This window comes from Arvicanthis niloticus, chromosome 5 (genome assembly GCF_011762505.2).
Source record: "Arvicanthis niloticus isolate mArvNil1 chromosome 5, mArvNil1.pat.X, whole genome shotgun sequence".
NCBI lineage: Eukaryota > Metazoa > Chordata > Mammalia > Rodentia > Muridae > Arvicanthis > Arvicanthis niloticus.
In genome coordinates this window covers 52,815,656-52,840,237 of record NC_047662.1, presented here as the reverse complement: position 1 = coordinate 52,840,237, position 24,582 = coordinate 52,815,656, and the positions used below count along the sequence as shown (strand labels likewise).

The 24,582-nt window shown below is 40.0% G+C and overlaps 1 protein-coding gene across 5 annotated transcripts in view; it reads left to right on the top strand.

Annotated features, from left to right (window-relative positions):
- Positions 1-24,582, top strand: part of Patj (PATJ crumbs cell polarity complex component) — a 302,257-nt gene that overhangs the window by 2,124 nt on the left and 275,551 nt on the right. For 4 of the 5 annotated variants that reach the window (XM_076934632.1, XM_076934635.1, XM_076934634.1 and 1 more), the window contains exons 2-7: positions 7,253-7,308; positions 7,408-7,574; positions 10,070-10,264; positions 11,820-11,959; positions 13,051-13,246; positions 16,762-16,890. In XM_076934632.1, the coding sequence (XP_076790747.1) occupies positions 7,287-7,308; positions 7,408-7,574; positions 10,070-10,264; positions 11,820-11,959; positions 13,051-13,246; positions 16,762-16,890 (849 nt within the window). In that variant the 5' untranslated portion in view covers positions 7,253-7,286. Of the gene's footprint in view, positions 1-4,714; positions 4,774-7,252; positions 7,309-7,407; positions 7,575-10,069; positions 10,265-11,819; positions 11,960-13,050; positions 13,247-16,761; positions 16,891-24,582 lie in introns of all 5 variants that reach the window. The other variant, XM_034502319.2, reaches the window with a different exon arrangement.

Below are 24,582 nucleotides of genomic sequence, written 5' to 3'. Positions count from 1 at the left end.
CTGGTCTTCCATTTGGAAATGATCTGCCTGAGATTTGAAGAGGCTGAAAGGAAACAGTTCTAGAATTTGTCTTGTCTGTCGCAACAGCAATTGTTCTCCCACTTGCCTCTGCTCAGATGCAATCAGGAAGAAGTCAAGCCTGTAAGCATTCTTATCTAGATAGCCAGAAACTGAGCTGAGAAGTCAAATTCTTTGCTAAAGACATTGCCAAGCTCTTTCTGAAAAAGTCTAGGTTAATAGGTCAGTACTTTGTTGCAGAAATGCTGGCACAAGTGAAATGGGGCTCTTTGGAATGAATGTGTTGTTATAAGTGTGAAATGCACACTAGATTCTAAGACAGTGTAAAAAAGTTTAAGCAATCTTATTTTTATATTATTAGCATATTTAAATGATGATTTGTATATATTGGATTAAGTAAATTACATATTAAAGTTAAATATTTGTCTTTTTAAATTATTTTTTATTTTTTAAATTTATTTTTCTATTTTATGCGTATTAGTGTTTTGCCTGCATATGTGTAAGATCTCCTAGAACTGGAGTTATAGTCAGTTGTAAGCTACCTTGTGGGTCCTTCTGTCTCTGCCTCCCGAGTGCAGAGATCAAAGGTGTGAACATGAGTCTTCTAGAAGAACAGCTAGTACTCTTAACTGCTGAACCATCTCTCCAACCCCAATTTTGTCCATTTATGATACTATCAGAAAAGTTTTTGTTTTTTAGTTTTTGATTTTTAAAACAGAAATTTCCTGTATAGCCGAGGCTGTCCTGGAACTCACTCTGTAGACCAGACTGGCCTGGAACTCAGAGATACACCTGCCTCTGCCTTCTCTTAAGATTAAAGGTGTGCACCACCATTGGCTGGCCCTTTTTATTATTTTTTAAATTACGTGTATGTTTGGTTATGTGCAAGTACCTGTGGAGTAAGGCCAGGGTAGAGCGTCAACATGGGTGCTGGGGACTGAATTTGGGTCTTCTGTAAGAACAGTATTCACCTGAACTGGTCAGCCATCTCTCTATCCCTTGCCAGAAAATTTAAAATTGTATTGGTGGCTCACATTCTATTTCTGAGGGAAGACACTAGGTAAAGATTTGGTATGTATTTACCCTCCAGCAGGGTATGATGTACTGAGGTGTCAGTACTCCAGTGTAAGTTGGCTTGCGTTTGAGACAGTAGCCTCAAACTCACCATCCTCTTGCCATGGAATGTTGGGAACAGTTGTGTGCCACCATGCTGGCTTTAAACTGACTTAAAAATCCCAATTTATAGGATGGGCATGGTGGTGCATATCTCTGATCTCTGCACTTGGGAGGCAGAGACAGGAGAATCTCATAGACCTTTCTGGTCTATGTAGCAAGTTCTGGACCAACAAGGGCCACATGGTAAGACCCTGTCTCAAAACAAAAACAAAACAATATATAGGCCTTTTCTTGATCACTTGTTTTGTATTAATTGCACTGGATGAGAAGTTTTGTTGTTCAATCTTCTCAGTATTGATTACATAGCAAAACCACAAATGACATTAACTGATTTGAAATTTCAAAATGTCATGTAATTTTGATTGAAAAGAAATGGTAACAGTAATTAATAGTCTTTGTTGAGTGTGTGCTGTGTAATAGGCCAAATTTTATTTAGCCTTCTCAACAGTTAGGTATTTTAAAAGACTCTTTTTTGAATTCTTTTTTTCCTCTCAAATTTTTACTGACTCTGGAAGGAAAGGGAGATGAGATAAATGAATGTTGAGGGTTAGGTGCACTCAGCTTGTTCAAGAAATTTCAAGTTGAAAAATCCATCTTATTTTTAGTTATTTGCCCAAAAGGTCATGAGCATTTGATACTCCCTCCCCTATGAAGCTAATACGCAGTGGCATCTATGGTTCCTCCATGTTTTCATGTTTTTCCATAGCATTGTCCCCTGGTGCTTTAATTGAGTTTTCTGGACTTACGACCTACAGGTTGATAAGACATTCAGAACATTAGTTAGATAACGTTATACAGAATGGCTCTGTGTTATATAGAATAGATGCTAAAATAGTTAATTCAGTGGCACACAAGTATGTTTTTTTTTTTTTTTCTCTCTCTCTCTTTTTTTTTCCTCTTATTCTGGGAAAGGTCAAGATAGGGTCTGACTGTGAAGCCCAGGATGACCTGGAACTCAGTGTGATTTAGGTTAGCCTGAACCTCAGCAGTCCCTCCACCTCAGTCTGCGGGTGTTTGAATCACAGGTGTGAGCTCTGCACCTTACAGCGGAGGAATGTTGGTTGGAAAAAGGAGAATAAGCATTGGTGGGTAGGGTGTCTAAAACCCAAGATGGCCTTGCTTGTCAGGCCTAGCTTGTTTTGAATTCCAAAATATGGTGTGACCATAATTCTTAGAGACTCGTGAGGGCTCAGTCTGCATATGAGGACACAGGAAAGCGTTGAGGCGATAGTATTGTTAGTGGATTCTGAACATTCAGGTCCTTTTGGTGGAGGTCTAATTGCAGCAGCCATTAAAAACACATCAGAAATTTTATAAGTGTGAAAATTGTTCAGATTTGTTGCTGTTGTTGCTTGTGGGGGATTGGGGATGGCACTAACAGAATGACACATGTATAGCACAGAGCAATTTAACTTTTGCAACATGAAACAAATTACACACACAGTCTTGTTAGGAACTAACTCTCGAGAGTGTCTCCGTGGTAAGATATGACTCTTGCCAACTGAAGCACTCTGAAGAACTAACATGATTTTTCTCATGGTATCTTTCAACTTGGATTTCAATATTTCCTCCATATGTGGCTTTAGCATTCTGCAGTTGCTTTTTCTTACATTCTAGGGATGGGGTGTTTTGACAGTGGAGACATTTAAACTTTTTATATTCAGTTGGTTTAGGAAAGCTTTCACTGGGCCTTTGTAGGAAATCTAACTTGTGTTCCTGGGAATTTTGGGGAGTCTTAGCAGAGTTGCTACATGTTGCCAGGGAAATAGGTGTACTCCCCTCTTGGAGATCTTAGTATTGTTAGTAAAAGAATTTGAGGACAGGCTCAGAATGAAGCTTGAGGACAGTTTTATTAGAGTGTAAAAGAAAAACTCCAAGGAGGACCAGCTGTCAATCTAGGCAGCTGCCCAGAGGAGGCAGATAGAGAAGAGGAAGAGAAGAAGCCTTACTATTTGATAGAGTCATGGAGTCCAGCCACACAGTCTTGTGACAGAGCGGGGAGGGGGCCCTCCAGAGAAAGAGCAAGAATCCCAAAATATAGAAAAGGCATTTTTAGGCTTTGGCAAGCATCCAAAGAAAAAAGAAGGGAGGGAGAGGAAAAAACTATGCTTTTCTGAGTTGTACTTGGAAGGGCAGACATAACAGAGCTTCATGGCATTAGGGGGAAATTATTCCTCCTATCTCTTCAGCATGGATTAGGGAGGATCAGGCCTTGGTGAGTCTGGTCCCTAAACCAGATGATTGATCTCCCAACTGGAATGTTAAGTCTCTACCCAGGCCAGAGATTCCATTCTCCTGAGCAGAGGAAATAGCTTTCCCTTAATGGGCCCTTAATGCCACTGTAACACTTGTGGGGTTTTTTTTGTTTGTTTGTTTTTTGGTTTTTGTTTTTGTTTTTTTCACGACAGCTGATATAATCAGAGTTCTGGTGGCAGCCACCACCACTCTTTGGTTTGGATTCTGTTTGTTATTTAACAACTACCTAGTAAATGTTGAGCTTTGAGGACAAAGGAACCAGGATAAGTCCTGACCTTTGGCTCTGAAGGAAGTGGACTTTTTTTTTTTTTTTTAAGAACTTCATTATGACTTCACATGTAATATTATATTAAGCTCTTGGATTTTTTTCAAGCTCCCTAGTTCAGTGAGCTCTGGAGTTATGAACCACCCAGTTGTAATGGTCTAGTTCAAATGTGCACTTCAAGGGGTGCCTGTGCTTTCCCAGCAAGAGAGCCAGTGACCGTATTTTCCAAAAACTCACATAAGTGAGCAGATGTTTGTTTGGAGGAAATTGGATTCTCACGAGCTAATGGAAGTGTGAAAAGTGTGTTTCTTCGGCCTTAATTTTTCTTAGGTTCTTTTTTTTTCTCCCCTTGAGATAGGGTCTTACTATGTAGTCCAGGCTATCCTCAAACTTCAATTCTCCTGCCTTGGCTTTCTGAGTGCTGGGATTACAAGTATGTGGTACCACATCTGACACTCTTAACACTGTTTTATAATTATAAAATTAGTTTTTAAAAAAATTTTTATTATAGTGAAGAAAATAAAACTTAGAGTGTCTTATGCTCGGTAAATATTCTACCACTGAACTACATTCTTAACTCCAGATTTTTTGAATAAAATTTCAAACAACCCCAAAATCTATAAAGTAAAAGAGACTAATTATTGTTTTATTATTTTTCTATGGTGTTGGGAATTGAATCCAGGATCTCATGCATGCTGAACACATGTTCTACCACTGAGTTAAAACCTCAGTCCTCAAAGGCTAACTTTTAAATTCCTCTTTTCTATTTTTTTGGAAGCAATAACTGTTACTTCCTAAATGCTTTTTTTTTTTTTTCTAGAAAATTTCTCAATGCACACATTTCTGTTTTACAGAGGTATGGAAATAACGCAAATATCCCCCTAAGTGCTGCTTTTTGCATCACTTGTACATGTTATACAACCTTCCTGTTATATACAAAGGGTAGATTTCCCAGCATGCTCAGATCTCATGTGGATTCAAGATCTCTTTCAATTCCAGCTGTGCCGCAGGAGTCAGACACAGATAGCTGTCCATGCTGGAGGAGTCCTGGCCAGCAGGTAAATGTCACTCCTGCTCACCTGACAGAACACTGCCAACATTCGTGAAGGGTCGATCTAGGAACGCACTCCTGAGTACATTTTTACAGCCTCTTACTGAAATTCTTACTGTCCAATGAAGTAAAAGTCAGTCTCAGAACATGTTTATTTTGAATAGCAAGTGGTTTGTGGGTAAACAGATGGGTTTGATGCCAGGAATATGTTCCCTTGAGCAGGAGAGAATAATGAAATTCTAAGAATAAATACTTGCTGGCCATTAGAGGTGTCATGTAAAACTACAAATCTCTCTAATTTAGAGAAGATTTATCCTCTTACTAGTTCACTGTAGCCAGGATCACACAGCCTGCCCTGTGTTTAGGTAGTTTAATCGCATGGTAACCAAACATGACCTGCAGGTACATAATTATGGCTTTTAAGAAAAAACAATGGAGCTAGGCATGTAGGTCAGCTGTGTAGTGTGAGCTGAATGTGCCTAGGGCTCTGATCCACCGCATTTGGGCACCCAGAGGGCTAGACTGTGGTGATGATCTATAATTTCTTTGAAAATATTTGCTTTCTGTCCCTTGGAGACACTTTTATTTTTAAAGTGCTGTACTTTTTTTTTAAACCTAGAAAATTCTGACACACACACACACACACACTCTTACTTTTCTAAAGGAAGCCTTTCTTTTCTTTTTTTAAATTTGTTTTTACATGCTTTAGATTTATTTTTATGTATTTCCTTTCAGATTGGGGCTTGCTGGCCTGGAACTCAAGGAAAACTTTTCTGCCTTAGAAGCCTTTATTTCTTAAGCTTTTCTTTACTTGGGTAAACCAAAACTGTCTGTTTCCTGTTTCCCAGCCAGCCATGCCCATGAATCCATTGATTCTCAGACTGTGTACCTGACATTTTAAAATAAAGGACTCTGTTAAAGTGTATTTGCTAAGAGGACTGGGCGCCTCCTGAAGCTGAAGGAGAGTCACATGCTGTGACATTTCTTCTTTTTTCTTCAGCATACTCTGGCTTACTCTTATCATTTCAATGACTAGTGATAATTGACTTTTGCAGGAGTTTCTCTGTGAAAAAGTGTAAAAACTACTCTTGTGCCTTGAAAGAGAGAGAGGTGGGGGGAGGGAGAGGCCCACCCATCCAGAAATTGAAATTCTGGGGAAAAGGAATATAAATTAAATATACAATTTGATATTTGTGGATTTTCCCTTTCCACCTGCTTCTCAGAGACATCTGCAGTCCAGGCTCTTGCTATTCTCTAATGAACATGTCAGGCTGACATTCAGTTATAAAAATGGCACCTTACAGTTTTGAGCTTGGATTCTTTGCTTTATTGATATTGCTAGCTTAGTGGCCATCAGACTGGTTTGGGGCTCTGTGCTGGTGTAGAAGAGGGTGTTGCCATGCTGGTTGTCTTGTTTGTATAGCTGCCTGTTTCCTGTTGCCTGAGCTGTGCAGTTCTGATGCTGAGGCATGAGAAGTGTTCCTGAGATGCCCTATACACAGGTGTATGGGGAATTTTCACCCTGGGGAACCCTTGGGTGGACTGCTTGGGCCTTTGCCAATGCTGATGACAGCCTTACTGGTTTTGTTGTTGACACATATCTCTAATATGGGATATGTCCAACCTGGCCTTGAATTCCTGCTTCTCCTGTCCCATCCTCCCAAGAGTTGGGATTATAGTTATGCACCACTTGTAATGTGTTTTATGTGGTACTAGGGATGGGACCTGGGGTGTCCTACATAGTTAATACTCTACCGCCTGAGACACACCCCAGCCCTCTAGCTCCAACAGAGTAGCGTTGGGATTCATCCTTACAGTTGTGTCAGCAGCTTTCTCCCTAGAGAGACATTTGCTAGTTCATCCATTTGTCTGTGATCGGGCATCTGAGTATTCCTACTTGGGGCCTTTTACAAATAGTTCTGTGTACTCTCACATATGGGTCATATTTTCATTTCTCTTGGTAAATGTTTCTAAGCAGAAGGGGAAGGTTATATAATTAGTACATTTTTAACGTGGTAGTGGCATACACCTTTAACACTGGTGCTCAGGAGGCAGAGGCAGACAGATCTGTGTGAGATGGGGGCCAGCCTGGTCTAAACAGGGAATTCTAGGACAGCCAGGGTTACACAGAAAAACCGTGTTAAAAAAATAAAACTACAAGAAAAAAGAAAAAAAAGAAACTATTTATGATTTAAACTATAAAAATTCAGTAAAAATAAACTACCAAATACTTTTCCCAAGTGACTGTGTCTTTTTATTTCTGTACTGGCGTGATGTGCTGGTTCTAGCTGCATTGCAGCCTTGCCAACACTCACTCTGGTCTTGTTAACATTTCTCCATCTGAGTGGACATGTGTTAATGCCGTATTGTGGTTTTAGTTTGAATTTCACTGAGTACAGTCTTAATGAAGAACATTCTTGAAGTTTGCTTTAGTTTCCCCTGTAGGACTGCAGACATCTGTAATGAAAGCTAATTTTTTCCTTTAGGCTTTTTGGAAGTGATTGAAAAGAATAATCCAAAATGCCTGAAAATCCTGCTGCAGGTACAGAAGCTATAATTTTTATTGTTGTTACGAAATGATTCAAAAGTGGATTGTGAGATGGTGTCTGACTTGAGCTCTGGTCACCTTTCTCCAACCAAGAGAAAATGCAGGTCCTGCAGGTCCTCGATCGCCTGAGAGCGAAGCTGCAGGAGAAGGGAGACATGACGCAGAACGAGAAGCTGTCGGCATTTTATGAGACGCTGAAGAGCCCTCTCTTCAACCAGATCCTTACACTGCAGCAGTCCATCAGGCAGCTGAAGGGACAGGTAAGTTACTCAGCCGGCCTGACCTGCTGGCTTCCGACCTGCAGGAGTACAGGAGGAGCCAGGATTGAGACTCAGTTTAGCAAAGGCCGTGTGGGGCCTGAAAGCTGTGGGTAGCATCTGTGGATGGTATAAATATTGATGAAGTTTATGTTCGGCTTTGGAGTGTGATAAATTAGTAAAAATCAAATGCTTCAGAATCTCAGTGTTTTTCTTAAAGTTATAAAATAGCTTCTTTCTTCCTTCTTTCCTTCCTTCTTTCCTTCCGTCTGTCCATTCATCCATCCATCCATCCTTTCTTACTTACTTATATAGTGTTGAGTTCCCATCGAAGCCTTGTGTATGCTGGAATTCTACCACTGTACTCCATTCTCAGCTCTCGGCATTTATTATCTATTCATTTACAATTTTTGTTATATTTTGTTTTGTGTAAATGTGTGTGTATGAATGTATGTATGTAGTATATATATGGGCATGTATGGAGGTCAGACAACAACTTGTGCAAATTGGTTCCCACCTTATGCAATGAGGGTCCCAGAGATCCAACTTGGGTCATCAGGCTTGGCAGCAAGTGCCTTTATCTATTAAAGCATCTTGCTTCTCCCTCTCCTTGTTAAAGAACAAGTATACTGATTGGTCTTCATGTGTATATGCTCTGTGTGTGTGTGTGTGTGTGTGTGTGTGTGTGTGTGTGTGTGTGTGTTTGTGTGGGAGGGTCCATGTGGAGTATATGCTGTGTGTGTGTGTGTGTGGGAGGGTCCATGTGGAGTATATGCTGTGTGTGTGTTTGTGTGGGAGGGTCTATGTGGAGTATATGCTGTGTGTGTGTGTGTGTGTGTGTGTGTGTGTGTGTGTGTGTTTGTGTGGGAGGGTCCATGTGGAGTATATGCTGTGTGTGTGTGTGTGTGGGTCCATGTGGAGTATATGCTGTGTGTGTGTTTGTGTGGGAGGGTCTATGTGGAGTATATGCTGTGTGTGTGTTTGTGTGGGAGGGTCTATGTGGAGTATATGCTGTGTGTGTGTGTGTGTGTGTGTGTGTGTGTGTGTGTTTGTGTGGGAGGGTCCATGTGGAGTATATGCTGTGTGTGTGTGTGTGTGGGTCCATGTGGAGTATATGCTGTGTGTGTGTTTGTGTGGGAGGGTCTATGTGGAGTATATGCTGTGTGTGTGTTTGTGTGGGAGGGTCTATGTGGAGTATATGCTGTGTGTGTGTGTGTGTGGGTCCATGTGGAGTATATGCTGTGTGTGTGTGTATTTGTGGCAGGGTCCATGTGGAGTATATGCTGTGTGTGTGTGTGTTGTGAATCATCATGTGTGTGCTGGAAATTGAACCCAGATCTCTTGGAAGAGCAGCAAGTTCTCTTAACCACTGAGCCGTGTCTCCAGCCCCCTTGACATTTGTTATTAAAGTTGTTTTTGTTCTACTGTGTTAGCACTTGTATCAGCTAATATTATAAAAAGCAAACAAAAAACCCAAACAACCCCCCCCCAAAAAAAAACCCCTGCTCCTTATAATGCTAGGATGTTCTTCTTTAGATGTTTCAGTGGCCTTGTAATTTACTTGCCATTAGTGTTATCCAAGGATGTTGTGTGCCTCAGTTTTCGTATTTACCAAGTGAGATAATGAATGACATCAATTGAGCTATTTTAAAAGATTCAATAAGATAATGTGATGTACATGCAAGAATCTAGGTCTAGTACCTGGCTCTTAGAAACGGTGATTAAACACTGTTGCTGTGAGTGCTGTTGTGTGCCCTCTGGGGATCTCTGTGCCTCCTCCATGAAGATATACAGATAAATACAAAATGGCCCAGTGTCTTACATACTTAGGTGTATCAAGAATAAATTTTTTTTAAATGTAAGCATTTTGTGTAATATTAAAATGCTCTAGCCTTAAAACATACTGATTTTTTGATAGGTACTTATTTTTTTTCTTTCTCTTAACATTTTATTTTATTTTTAATTATGTGCACATGAGTAGTTTGTATGTAGGTGGTGTGGTCGTGCAGAGGTGTCAGAATTACAGGCAGGTGTGGACTTCCTGACGTGGGTGCTAGGAATTGTACTTGGAAGAGCAGTATAACTGCTAAGTCATCTCTCTGTCTATACACACACACACACACACACACACACACACACACACACACGCCTCCTTCCCTCCCTCCCTCCCTCCTTCCTTCCCTCCCTCCCTCCTTTCTTCCCTCCCTCCTTCCTTCCTTCTTTCCTTCCTTCCTCCTTCCTTCTTTCCTTCCTGAGACTGAGTTTCATTCTGTAGTCCTGGTTGGTCTAGATCTTGCTAAATGTAGACTAGGTAGGCCTTGAACTCATAGAGATCCTCTTGCCTCTGCATCTGAGTACTGGTCTTTAAGTCATGTGCCACCCCCATGCCTAGCCTCTTACTTCTTTAATATGTATATAAATTATACATGTAATGTAATAGAAATAGTTTCTTTTGTATAGATTTCTGCTGATGATTTTCTTATCATTCTCTCCAACAGCTTAGCCATATCCCCTCAGATTGTTCAGCCAGCTTTGACTTTTCTCGAAAGGGTTTGTTAGTGTTCACGGATGGTTCCATTACAAATGGGAATGCCCACAGACCTTGTAGTAATGTAACTGCATCTGAATTGTTGCCTTGGACTCAAAAGTCAGGAAATGAAGACTTTAATTCAGTCATTCAGCAGATGGCTCAGGTAAGGTTATATCTTGTCATGGATTATTTAGCTTTATTATTTTTTGTTTCAGTTTAAAAAGAAAACTTAATCTTTTATATTAATCTTACTTAATCTTTTTTAATCTTAATCTTTTTTGCCTTAATATATATTATTATATATTTGTTTGCTTGTGTTTTTATCGTTTTAAGAGAAGTTGACACTACTTCAAACTTATGTGTTGGAACCTGTAATTAAAATACAGGAGAGTAGGGTATGCTGGCAAAAGCCTGCAGCCCAGCACTCAGCAGGCTGAGGCAGGGGTATCTCCAATTTTAGGCCAGCTTGAGTGAGCTGCATAGTGAAACCCTGTCTGAAAAGAAAAGAAATACAAAAGAAAACAAACAAAAACTTAACTCCTTAAGAAAATTCGTTTTAATTTTCTATCAAAATAGAGTTTGTGAATTATAATTAATATAATTTAGAGAATCTAGAAAAACATTAGAATGGATAATTTAACTGATTCCCCTAATATCTACCAAAAAGTAAGTGATAGACAATTGAGGTTTTTGAATTTTTAAAGAAAATTTAGAATTTCTTGCCAAAGACTTGAGTTTGGTTCCTTGCACCCACGTTGGTAGCTCACAAATGCTCCAGCCCCGGGGATCCAAATGATTTTCTGACCTCAGTAGGCAGTTCACGTTGTACATATCCATACACAGACTAATACCCATATACATAATTAAAAATAAAGTTAACTTTAAAAACAGCGGGGTTTGGAGGTACATGTCTATTCATTCCCGCAGAGGCAGGAGGATCGTTGCGATTTCAAGGCCATATGGTGTACATGGTGAGTTCCTGAACAGATGGGAGGATATTGAGAGCTTTGTCTCAAAAATCCAAAAGAGAGGAAAACAAACAAATACCTAAAATTGGGTTTGAGATTGAAAAAGAATTTGTTTCAAGTTGTGGAGGTGAAAAATATTGTAGTCGTTTCATGATGTTAAGCTCCGTCTGCTGTGTGTGCTGCCCTTGTGATCTGATTATGACGCTCTCATATTGTATATGCAGTTGTTAACTAACACTGTAAAATATCCTGTGGTCCTCATACTCCGTAGCCGTTGAAATGACTGAGTGAATGGAGTATTGATTCACTGCAGTGGAATTTAAAACAGAGTGATACAGTGCTGTGGGTTTTGACTGGGCCAAGCACAAGTGTGCTTCTGGCCGAGCTGACTTTCCTGTTTAGAAATGTGTTTTATATTAAGAGAAGTTAAAGAAATTTATGTACATAATAACTTAAAGTTTACTGTGGGAAAGGGTGTTTGTTTTTAGTTTTTGTCCAGCCCAGAATCTATCTCATAATGTGGATGAATTGTAAAATGCTTCTCAATGCTGTACTCTGTGTGCTCGGCTGAAAACACTCAAGATAAAAGGTTCCCAGGACCAGCATGTTACCAGACTGCTGAGCATGCTTGGATTAACAGCGATGACTTAGAAGCTGCTGTGCACTGAGTAGGTTCAGATCTGTGGAAAGGTGATGTTTAAATGCACATCATGGGTTTCTTTTTTCCTTCCCCCTCAACCCCTTCTTTAGGGCCGACATGTTGAGTATATAGATATAGAACGCCCTTCAACTGGAGGCCTTGGATTCAGTGTGGTGGCTCTGAGAAGCCAGAGTCTGGGATTCATTGATATCTTTGTGAAGGAAGTCCATCCAGGGAGTGTAGCAGACAGGTGAGGAGGAAGCGCATTCTATCCTTGGTTCCTGTTTTCCTGACAGCTCTGAAGCGGTACTCTGAAGAGTAAGAAAGTAGAAATACAAACAGTAACAGTAGCAGTTGGTGCTGTCTGGCTTTTTAGAGCTTCCTTACCCTGCATCTCCACGTTGTACCTGCTGGTGCTTTGGAAGGCCTCAGCACAAAGTCTTAGTCTCCTCAATTTCTAGTCTTTGGTTTAAGACTCATTTCCTAAGTTATTATTCAGATGTTCCCAGTTAGAATAACTGTTCCCAGTGGTGGCAGGATATGATTAGAAAATTCTGTCAATAATGTTTTGTTTTTTTTTTCTTTTTAAAATTTGTTTTCTTTGTTTATACATGATTACTTCTAGTTTGTTGTTGCAGGCTCATTAGTCAAAAAGTCTTGTCATCTGAGGCTGGATGTTGCTTTTTCTTTCCAGCTCTGCAGTCTTGCTCAAGTGACTTAATTTCACTACTCGTTTTAGTGTCCTGCGTAAAATGGTCATGTTAACATAAGGAGCGATGGTGCGAGAAACAGTCTGCTAGTGGAGCACCTGATGCCTAGTGAGACACACACAGTGGGCTGTGTGCACCTCTGCTAGTGGAGCACCTGATGCCTAGTGAGACATACACAGTGGGCTGTGTGCCCCTCTGCTAGTGGAGCACCTGATACTTAGTGAGACACACACAGTGGGCTGTGTGCCCCTCTGCTAGTGGAGCACCTGATGCCTAGTGAGACATACACAGTGGGCTGTGTGCCCCTCTGCTAGTGGAGCACCTGATACTTAGTGAGACATATACAGTGGGCTGTGCGCCCCTCTGCTAGTGGAGCACCTGATACTTAGTGAGACACACACAGTGGGCTGTGTGCCCCTCTGCTAGTGGAGCACCTGATACTTAGTGAGACATACACAGTGGGCTGTGTGCCCCTCTGCTAGTGGAGCACCTGATACTTAGTGAGACATACACAGTGGGCTGTGTGCAGGTCTGCTAGTAGAGCACCTGATGCCTAGTGAGACACACAGCCAGCCCTGTGTGCACCTTCAGGTTGTCACAGTACTAAATTCTTCTTTTCTTGCATTATTAGGGATCAGAGATTGAAGGAAAATGACCAGATTTTGGCCATTAATGACACCCCATTGGATCAGAATATTTCCCATCAGCAGGCTATTGCATTACTACAGCAAGCCACTGGATCTCTGCGGTTGGTTGTGGCTAGGGAAGCAGGCCACACACAGGGCCGAACCTCCACCAGCTCAGCTGACACAACTCTGCCAGAAATGGTGGGTCAAATATATCTTGGGGCTATATTACATTCTAAATTATGTTATATCGTTAAGAATAGTTGGTACTCATGTGGAAGTCCTTTTTATTATTGTGGTCAAGAAAGGTGATCATATCCCCAAATGGCAATATAACAGGATGTTTGTTAGAGGAGTTGCTTTTGATTTTGTCTTTTTAATGTCTGGTTGGTTTCCTTATTGAAGATTATTATTTAATATAAAGGCCAAATTGGATATTATTTGTAACTTATTTGATGATAAGATGTCTTGTGTTCTTTGATTATCATAGCCCTTTAATGTGTGTATGTGAGGAGGAAAGGGGACACCTGTTAGGTAGTCCAGGCTGGCCTTGAACTCACAATTTTCTTTGTTCAGCCTCTTGAATGTAGGATTATGGGTGTGTGCCAGTATGTCTGAGTTTCAGAGGTTTTAATTAGAAGTTTACTGCTAGCTATCTTAAGGAAAATGTGGATATTTATTTTAAATACCTCATATTTATGAATTACAATAGAATTTTATGGCTAGATTATTGCTTTTATATAATTATTGCTGTGATTTTTCACATAAGCTTAAAAAGAAAAGCAGATGTCACTGGTAAACATTTCTGTTTTGTTTTCTGTGTGTGAGCAGGGCAAGCGTGCCACAGTGTGCACATAAAGGACAGAGAGCAGCTAGTTGGAGTTGGTTCTTTCCTTCTACCATGTGGGTCTGGGAAATGAAATTCAGTTTGTCAGGTGTGTAGGCAGGCAACTGTGCACCCCATCCTCCTGTGCTCATTTTTCTCTTGACTTCAAAATAATCAGTGTCTCTTTTATCTTTTAAGCTTGTTACATTTTATGAATTGAACAGTTTAAAAATTGTACGTGTATGATGTATGTGTGTGTGCACGTGTGTGTGCAGGTAGGTGGATTGACCTGTTCGCGGGCATGTAAAGCTCAGAGGTTGGTATCACATGATTTTCTTTGTCACTGTCATCTTCTGTATTAGGCTCTCATTGAACCTAGAGGCTTAAAGTTTGAGCTAAACTGGAAGGGCCGGGACCTCTGGGCTCACACATGTTTGCCACATAACAGTTTTCCTTCTGTGTGAGGTTTGAGCTCAGGGCATCCTGCTTGTGTGGCACGAACTTTGCCCACTGAAGCATATCCCCAGTCAATATTTTGCAGAGTTTGGAGTGTGTCTTCAGAATGAAAACTGTCTGTTTTATTATTGTTGTTGTTGTTGTTGTTGTTGTAGGTAATTAGTTTGCTTCAAGGTAAGATCTCACTGTGGCTCTGGCTAGGCTGGAACTCCTTGCAGATCAGGCTGATCTTAAAGTTGTGATCCTCTTGCCTCTGCCTTGCAAACACTGGAATTACATGTGTGAGTCTCCAGGCCTTGACATAAGTCTTATTTTCTTATAACACTAAGTGCTGCCTCATTTGTTTAATTTTCATTTGTTGTGACAAAAGGAAAGAAAGCTGCTACTCTTTGAGTATTGGGGTGCAGCATAGACTTATAAAGGTCACAGTGCAAACAGGGTACCATGTTCCTTATACTCTGAAATGTCGATAAAATACAGCTTATAGGATAAATACAGTGAGCAAAGTGGGACCTTGCTTAGCATATGTAGAATGAATCTTTTTCTACCCCTACCTTCTCATATCCCACTAGGTCCTTGTTCCTTCAGTTCCTCAGTTGGTTAGTTTATTCTTTTTCCTCCTCTTTATCTTTTTAAATATCGAGGCAAGTTTCCCAGGCTGGCCTCAGACATGCTGCATGGCAGAGGTTAGCTTGAATTCCTGATCTTCCTTCCGTTGCTCTATAAGTATTGAGGTACAGGCTAGACCACCATGCTGGCTTCCATTTTCTTCACTCTTTCTTGGAACCAATAATGCTGTGTAGTTCTTAAGAGATGCAAAAAGAAAGTAGGTTTGTGAAAACCTGGCAGTGCCCGGTCCCGTGAACACTGTGAATGGTAACTGCCATCCTTACTTGAACTTTATTTTAGACAACATTATATCTAAGATTGTAGGTATTGCTCCAGGTATGCATGTCTTAAGTATTTCCAATTCTCCATTTACTTCACAGTTAACTTTCTTATGTTGTAAAGTCGGAGACTTAACTAATGAATATGACTGCTCTTCTTATGGGAGGTTTTGTCCTGCAGCTGAATTCTGTTGAAGTGTGTGCATTTCTCATGGAGTCTCATAGTTAGAGGGAAATTTCTTATGTCTTATGTCTTATGTTGCTAGCATTTTGAGTTAGGTGTGCCTCTTTCTTTTCTCCTAAGTGTTCTAAATTGGTCTTTTTGCCACATCCTTGCCTGGCCCAGTGAGGAAATGAAAGAACTGACCGGGAGGCACATGTACACAGAGAGCTGAGATTGGCTAGACTGGGCTCTGACAGAGAAGCTGCAGCACCCTGGAAGCTCAGCGTGTTTATTTTATACAGTTGAACAGGGAGGCGGGGCTATTGCATGCAGCTGAAGAAGAAAGCAGGCTTAGTTAATCTGTAGGAGCAGTATCTGTGGAGGAACTTTGGAAAGCTATGGTCGACATTTCTGCACACACTGTCAATGTCTGCATATGGATCAGAGGAAGACTGCCATTTCTCTGAGCCTGGTGAGGCTTTGCCACTTGCATAACCTCTGGCATGGGTCCTTGACGTGGCTATGCCCTTGTCAGACAGTATGTGTTCACTCAGGACTTTTACTCTTACCCCATGCTTTTTAGTCATATTGTTAACCTTTGGTTCTTCACAGTTCTGACAGGGTAATTTTCCTAAGCCATTGCTTTAGTCTTGTTATTTTCTCTGGTCTTTGCCTCATTCTGTTGTCTGGCCAAGCTATGCTCTTACATTTCTCTCTGGCTTAAATGCATTCTTTCTTTGTCTAACACTTATTTACTCATGAGCAGGGCTCCCTGTAATCTAGGTTTTCCTTGAACTCACTATGTAGCAGAGGCTAGTTCTGAATTCCTGATATACCTGCCTCCATCTCCTGGGTACTGGGATATTAGGTATGTACCATTAGTACTTTAATTTTTATTTAAATTTATGCTCTCATTAAGCCTTTCATGATTCTCATTGGAGTTTACATTTTATGAACTATTCTCTGCCCCACCTCCCTGAAATCATTGTAACACTGGGCCTGTCTTTCAGCAGATATGTGTTCACTGACTCCCGATGTACCCTATGCTGATGTATCCTGTGCTAGGTTGTGTTTCTTGTCCTTTTCAGGATGCAGGATCTTATGATCTGATTTCCACCTTGCATTTTAATTGTTTGTGCTCATTTTCTCCATTGAATTATAATACCCTTAGGGGTAGGCTCTCTACCTTGCTCTGTCAGTCTATCCTTCTATCATTTTTCTTCTATCTGTTTACTATGCTTCCATATCTAATTCTCCATAGATAGTTGTCCAGATTAATTGTCTGAATTTTTAGTTTCTTGTAAACCTGTTACATATTACCATATAGGAAACCTAAGAATCTGTGGTTGACTAACTCTGGCTTTAACTTGCCATTCATTTGTAGGTGTGTTGGGGCCACACTGAAGATGTTGAGCTCATTAATGATGGCTCTGGATTAGGTTTTGGGATAGTTGGAGGGAAATCCAGCGGCGTGGTCGTGAGGACTATTGTTCCTGGAGGATTGGCAGACCGAGTAAGTTGACTTTATCATTTTGCTTTTATAAAATTTGACTTTTATGATTTGAAATTAATTTTATATCATGAGTTGTTAGAATACATGACTCAATAATTAGAGTTTATGTATAACTTATAACACTTTATACCATAAATTTTCTGTATTTAAACAGTTTTTTTCTGACCTCTAATTAACTAAAGTTTGGTTACATAAAAAGAAAATATTTTTATTGTAAAGAATTGTTAATGAATATTTTCATTTTGAACATTTGTGTTATTCTTCAACATAGCTTTCAATTCTGATAGAATCAGAAGATTCAGTGAGCATATGCATTTGTCTTGGCATGAGTGACATGGCTCAGCAGGTAAAGGTACTATAAAGCCTGGTAGCCTAAACTTGATCTTGAACTGATGTACTGGTAGAAGGAGAGAACTGACTCCACAAAGTTGCCTTCTGACTTCCACATATACACTGTGACACATACCCCTATCCCATTAATAATAAATTAAAGCAAGCAAAAATCCATTCATCCCAACATTGTACATACAAGATTTCACTTGGTTATATTCTGATATAAGTCAAATATGTACCTTTGTTGTTTTGCTGTATTTAAAAAACAAGTAAACCATGTAGAAGTTTGACAACTTTTCCATTTAATTTTACATGGAAGAAAATGCTAAATACTATATTTGGTTTTATTTGTTTACTTATTTATCAGTATGTTTGTGTCTCTGTTTGTATATGCCACATTGTGTGTGGGTACCCATGAAAGCCAGGAAAGAGTGTGTGATATCCTGGAGCTGGAGTTAGAAGCAGTTGTGAGCCTTTTGAGTAGGTGCTGGGGATCAGACTTGGGTCCTGTAGAAGAGCTGAGAGTGTAAGAGCCAGCCATCTCTCCAGTCTCCCATAGTTAGATTTTTGAAATTATAGGAATTTGAGTTTGAGCTCATGTCGTATAGAATGCTCATGATAATTCAGAACTAACTTTAATTCTATAGTCAGAAACCACAAAATTTCACTGATTATTATATTATCTATCTAATATCTAATCTAATCTAATCTAATATCTAATATCTAATCTAATATCTAATAAATAAACACATCCCTCCCGATAGACGTATAAGTAAAAATGATGAATTTGTTGTACAGATTCAGCTTTGACGTAGGGAAATTCTTCAGCTTCTTATTTCTGACTGAGATGGCTGAATCTTTTGTAATTATTTAGCCCCACCTCTCCTTCTATCCTTTCTCTATCAAGTATATTTAATTATGGAAGTTCCTAGCATTTGGTCTGTGGACACTGTGGTGACTAATGCCTTTCATGTGTCTTTGAGATGAAAGTGATTCTTAGAGTAATAATAAGAATTATTCCTATTCATATTTGTTTGTACTATTCACACAAAAGCAGAAGGAAATGAAAAACTATGGGAGATTAATGTAGATAAGGTAGGGGCTCCAGATTTGTGACAGCTGTCAAATTCATTTAAGTTTTGTATGGTGCAGTAAAAATGATTAATGTCACTGAACTTTGATCTTTCAGTCCATGTCAGAGGAGTTATGCTTGACTTAAAGCATTTGGGGTGAATTAATTGTTAAAAAATATGCAGGGTTTAGCGACGTGGCTCAGTGGTTAAGAGCACTTGTTGCAGAGGACTTGAGTTCAATTCCCAGCATTCATACAGTGATTCACAACCATCTATAACTTTAGTTCCAGGGAATTCAAGACCCTCTTCTGACTCCATAAGACATACATTACATATACATACAGATAAAATACTCATACACCTAAAAATAAATCTAAAAGAATTACTTAAAATACATGTTATTCAAATTTAGGAAATAACCAATAGAAAGACAGTGAATATTTCCTTCATCTTTAGCTTTTTGTATATCATCCTCTGTCTTTAAATTTTCTTTGGAATTTCTCAGGAATATTTTCTCTGAATGCTAGAGAGATGGCTCAGTGGGTAAGAGTGCTTGCTGTGTAAACAAGAGGACTTGTGTTCAAATCCCCAGTGCCTGTGTAAAAAGGCAGGCAGCTGTGGCTTCATTTACTGCTATGAAACTGCTATGGGGAGGGAAGCTGGACAGTATGCTGGGGTTGCCACCTATCTCCAGGCTCAGTGAGAGGCTGTGTCTCAGGTAAGAAGGTAAAGAGTGATGGAACAGGGTACCCAGTGTCCTCTTCTGCTCCTCACACATGCAGAGATGAGTGTGTACATGAGTGTGTGTCTGCACATATATACACATACATACGGCACACACAACGTGTGTGACTAGAATGAGAATGATCCTGTTGTGTACCTTTAAAACATATCTGTAGTGGATGCTGGAATGATGGCTCAGTTGTTAAGACACTGGGAATCCAACATCCTCTTCTGGCCTCTGGAGGTACCAGGTGTGCATGTGGTACATATACATACATGTAAGCAAAATGGATACACATAAAAAATATTAAACAAATACTTATTTGTGTGTATGTCTGTGTCTGTGCATGCACAAGCACATTGTGTGTCTGAGTGTGAGCATGGTAGACAGAAGAGGGTGTGGGGTCCCAGGAGCTAAAGTAACAGGAATTGGCAGGTCAGTGGGCTTGTTCCATGGGTGCTGGAATCTGAACTGCAGTTCTTCTGAATGTGCAGCAAGCAGTCTTAACTAATGCTCCATTTTCCAGCTCCCAAGTAAAATAAATCTTTAAAAATGTTTATTTTTTTGCAACCTAGAAAAGAGTGAGACATTGTAGAATATTCTTATGTTTCTCTCTGCCCTACCCCCTGCCCCCTAGCAATTTTAACAGGCTTCTTTGCTGAGTAAAATGACATTTGCAAAGTGCAAAGTGCAGCAGTTATTTTGAAAAACAAAGGACCAAATAAATGTAAATGAAATTAAATAAGTTCCTTTACTGTAAGAATTTTTGGAGCTTTTTAATATCTTAATGTGCATTATGAGTTTTCACAAGGACACTGATGTGCAGGGTTTCCCAGATTAATCCCAGTGAGGCACTGTTGGGAAAAGCCCAAGTCTGATTCTCACCCTTTCCTGGAAGGGATTGTCACTGTTTCAGATCACTAAGGGGGGCAGGAGGCCTGCCCATCACAGATTTGTAATGGAGAAGCAGGAGCTTGTGCCAAATATTGTCATCTGCCTAATACACATCAGTTTAATATAATTCTCAAAAACAGTATTAAGTTTTCTTTCTAAATTATAGGTATGGAAACTTTTAAGAAATTGTGCAAGGTTGCACAGCTGGAGAGGACAGTCTTTCTCTTCTTCCTGCTAATGTCACATATAATCCTCTCAATCCTCTCCCTGTAACTGCCGTCTAGCACGCCGTCCTGTTACCTAGGCTTGAGCCCAGTGTCTCAGCACTCCTACATCCTAAGCTAGTGCGTCGGCTACATCCCCAGAGCTATGTCTCCTAGGTCATTCCAAACTTAGTCAAATTGTCAATGAAGATGACCCATCCAGAGATCCTCTCTGAAAGGAAAAGGGTTGCATGATAGCTTAAGAACTGGGTGGGATGGGAGTGTACTGGAGAGATGGCATAGTACTTACTGCCTTATCAGACCAGAGTTTGGTTCCCAGCACCCACATCGGATGGCTCACAAATATCCATAACTCTAGCTCTAAGAGATTAGATGACCCCTCCTCCTCCTCCTCTTCTTCCTCTTCTTCCTCCTCTTCCTCCTCCTCCTCTTCCTCTTCCTCCTCAATACAACATATTTATTGTCATGCATTAGGGTTTATTTTGCACATTCTTTTTTTTTTTCCTTTTTTTTTAATTGGATATTTTATTTACATTTCAGATGCCACCCCCTTTCCCCTCCCTAGAAAATCCCTATCCCATGCCCCCTTTTAGAGAGGGGGGGGGACATGGAGGCAGATGTTCACGTGTTTCCACCAGTCAAAGATAGTTGATATATCTAGGTTGGGTATTGGGTTACACTTCAGATTGAGCATTACCAAACTTATAAAGCCTTTGATTAACATTTAAAAAAAAATTAGATGACCCCTTCTAACCTCATTGGGCACCTACGTACATGTACTTGCATATACTCTCTCTTATATACAAATAAAATAAATCTTAAAAAAGAATAAGGTGAAACCAGACAGTGAAAGCCTTGAATCTTTGATCTACTATTACCACTGGTTAAGCTGCTTGTTTAATTTCATGCTTCTGAAATAGACCTGAGACCACATTAAGGATAGCACATTTTAAATGTATCCTGTGGAAGCTGATAGCACCTCAGAGCCAATGACTTCACTGAATGCTGGTCACTTAGGCATACAGTTTTTGTTTTGTTTTGTTTTTTGTTTGTTTTTTTTTTTAATTTTTTTATTTTTTATTTTTTTTGGTTTTTCGAGACAGGGTTTCTCTGTGTAGCCCTGGCTGTCCTGCAACTCAGTCTGTAGACCAGGCTGGCCTCGAACTCAGAAATCCGCCTGCCTCTGCCTCCCAAGTGCTGGGATTAAAGGCGTGTGCCACCACTGCCCGGCAGGCATACAGTGTCCAGCATGTGTCAGACCATTTTCTTAGAGGGAAGTGTCATCCAAGGAGACCATATTGTTTGCGAAGAGATGGTAGGCACAGAGCAGTCCGTGCTAGAGAGCTAAGTCTTTTGTATATGATACTAAGTTTAATGTTCAGAATTCCACATGAGAGAAACTTATTCTGACATTAGCTAAGATTTAGGTACAGTGAACATCTGACCAACTTGGGGTTATCTGCTTCCAGGGCTTTTTCTTGTCCAGCTGCTGTTTATTGTACAAAGTAAACAAAATAGAAAATAATGTATATTGTTTTTGTTTTTTTCTTTTTAAGATTTATTTGTATTTCATGTGTTTTGGTGCTACATGTTTATCTGTAGACCTCACACATGCAGTACCAAGGAGAGGTCAAAAGAAGGCATCTGATTCCCTGGTACTGGAGTTAATGAGAGCTGTGAGCCACCATGTGGGTCCTGAGAATTCAACCTGAGTCCTCTAGATCAGCTCCTGTATATTGTTTTTCAAATCTTGATAAAATAATTTATTTTTAATTTACTTTATTTGTTTACTTATTTATTTTTAAGGCAGAGTCTTACTCTGTAGCCCAGTTTGGCCCATGATACTTTTATCACTTAGACTAGCATTAAACTTAGGTGAACTTTTTGTCTCAGTGTTCTGATTGCTGATATTACAGATGCGAGTCACCATGTCTGGCTTACTTGTCAGTTATGGTAGACAGGGATAATTCTATGGGTAGGAAAATACATAGATTCAGGTAAAGGGAGAGAAAGAGCCTATCTCTCTGTAATCCTCAGATAATGTCTAATATTCATAGCATCAGACATATCTTTGGAGGGCTTTTTGTTTGTTTTGTTTTTCTAAAAAAGGTATCACTATGTAGCCCTGGCAGGCCAGGAACTCACTTTGTAGACCAAGCTACCCTAAAACTCATAGAGACCTACCTGTCTCTGCCCCCCAGTGCTGGGCTTAAAGGTGTGCACTGCCATGCACATTCCCTGCTTTAGAACATTTTATTCTACAGAAGCATTAAAGTATTTTCAGAAGTTAGTTGTTTTGTTTTTATTTTTGAAGTTCAACTGCTTAGTGGCTGAGGCAGGAGGATTACAACTTCAAGGCTGTGCCGGCTACAGTGTAGCATGCTGTGTGCTCCTGTTGCATGCTTATCTGCTTTTGCTGCTTTGTGACTTAAGACCAGGAGTGTCTCTAGACACAGCCTGGAAAGAGAGTGGTGATGAGAAAACACCATTGAAGTGTGGGTTTGGGGCTGCTGGACTTAGACAAAGCAGCTGCCATTTTGGAATCTTTCCTATCCATCTGATGGATGTTTTTGCACTTATTAATTCCTCAGAACACCTGCTTTTCTCTAAGAAGAAAATGTTTGACTCTCAGTGACAGATGCAAATTATCTACATAATTTTAAATTAAGAGTTGAGGTAAAATGGGGAAAAATAGTTTCTGAGACGTGACTAAATATATACTTGATGGTGAAGTGTTCTTGGTTAGCTGAGCTAGCCTTCTTTATGACTTTGACAGGCCCCCTGTTCTGCAGGTCCAGCTCCCAGGCAGTGCTGTCCTTTTCACAGTGCCAAGGAAGCTCCTATTCTTTTGCAAATTGATTATTCATTACTCTGAAAGGTGTGTGTGTGTGTGTGTGTGTGTGTGTGTGTGTGTGAGAGAGAGAGAGAGAGAGAGAGAGAGAGAGAGAGAGAGAGAGAGAGAGAGAGAGAAATTTGGAATCAAGTATGTATGAGAATACATCCAGATTATTGTGTGAGTCCCAGGTATCAAGGCTAGGTACCAAGTTGTTGCCAAGGCTTGTGCAACAGTTTCAGGCCTCTGAATCTCTTTTAAGTAGGTGTTTATTTTACCTGGGCTCTTGCATAGATAGAAACAGAATATCAAATCACCATTATTAAGTAGAAAGACAACTAGCCTTTATTCCTCTCCTCCACTATTTTTTGCCTTGTATTTGTTTCTGTTGTTAATGTTTATGGGCTGAACTGCTTACTGCTTCTTCCTCTTCCATTCATCATAGCCCAGCATACAGCTTTTGTACTCTATGTTTTGATCTGAATCCTTTTTTCATTCAGAATTCTGAAGATTTGAAAAATAGGAAGGGCAGCAAACTGACCTTTCTGCCTTGAATCTTTTAAAACATGTTCATTCAGTATTTCTTGCACGGCTTCTAAATGGTGCCTCCTGGAAGCGTGATTATAAAGCCCAGAACACACTCTCCCAGCATTCACTGCTTTATGCTCAAGCTATTTGCACTCCAACTTGCAAATCTTTTTTCATGTTCACCCTATCAAAGGCTTTTGATAGTGATAGACCGGTTTTTGGCGAATAGGTAAATAATAACCGTCTTATGTGTTAGCATCCTTTGTGTATTAGAGAGCAACCTGCTATGTACATCAGTGAACAGCTTGGATTGGAATTTCTTTTTTAAGCACGCCAGGCACTTAGAACTCGCTATGTAGCCCATGCTGACCTTGTACACCATAGTTTCCTTCTCTACCTCCTGTGTGCTGGGAATACAGGTCTGTACCAACATGGCCAGACAGCCAGATTTGGGTTGAGCTTTGGAATTGCTTTTTGAATTTGGTTAGATCAGTCCTCCTTTTCTTCCTTTCTTTCTTTTCTTTTCTTTCTTTCTTTCTTTTTTTTTTTTTTTTTTTTTTTTTTTTTTTCCGAGACAGGGTTTCTCTGTGTAGTCCTGGCTGTCCTGCAGCTCACTCTGTAGACCAGGCTGGCCTCAAACTCAGAAATCTGTCTGCCTCTGCCTCCCAAGTGCTGGGATTAAAGGTGTGTGCCACCACTGCCTGGCAGTCCTTCTTTTCTTTTTCTTTTCCTTTGAAAAACAGCATCTCATCGTCTCATCGTATAGAATTGGCCTAGACCTCCCTGTGTAGACCAGACTTAGCCTTGAATTCAGAGATTGTCCTGTTTCTGCCTCCTGAATGCCAGAATTAAAGACATTCACAACCAAGCCAGGCCAGACAATCTTTTAAACCTCAGTTTTCTTGTTTTAAATGTAAATTACTCTTTGAACAAGATTGAATTAACTAATTCTCTCCCTACTTTTCTCTTTCTCCTTCTTTTTCAATTTTATTTCATTTTGTTTGTTATTTTGTTTTTCTAGACAAGATTTTTTTTTGTGTTTTTCTGCCTGTTCTCAGACTCACTGTATAGACTAGGTTGGTC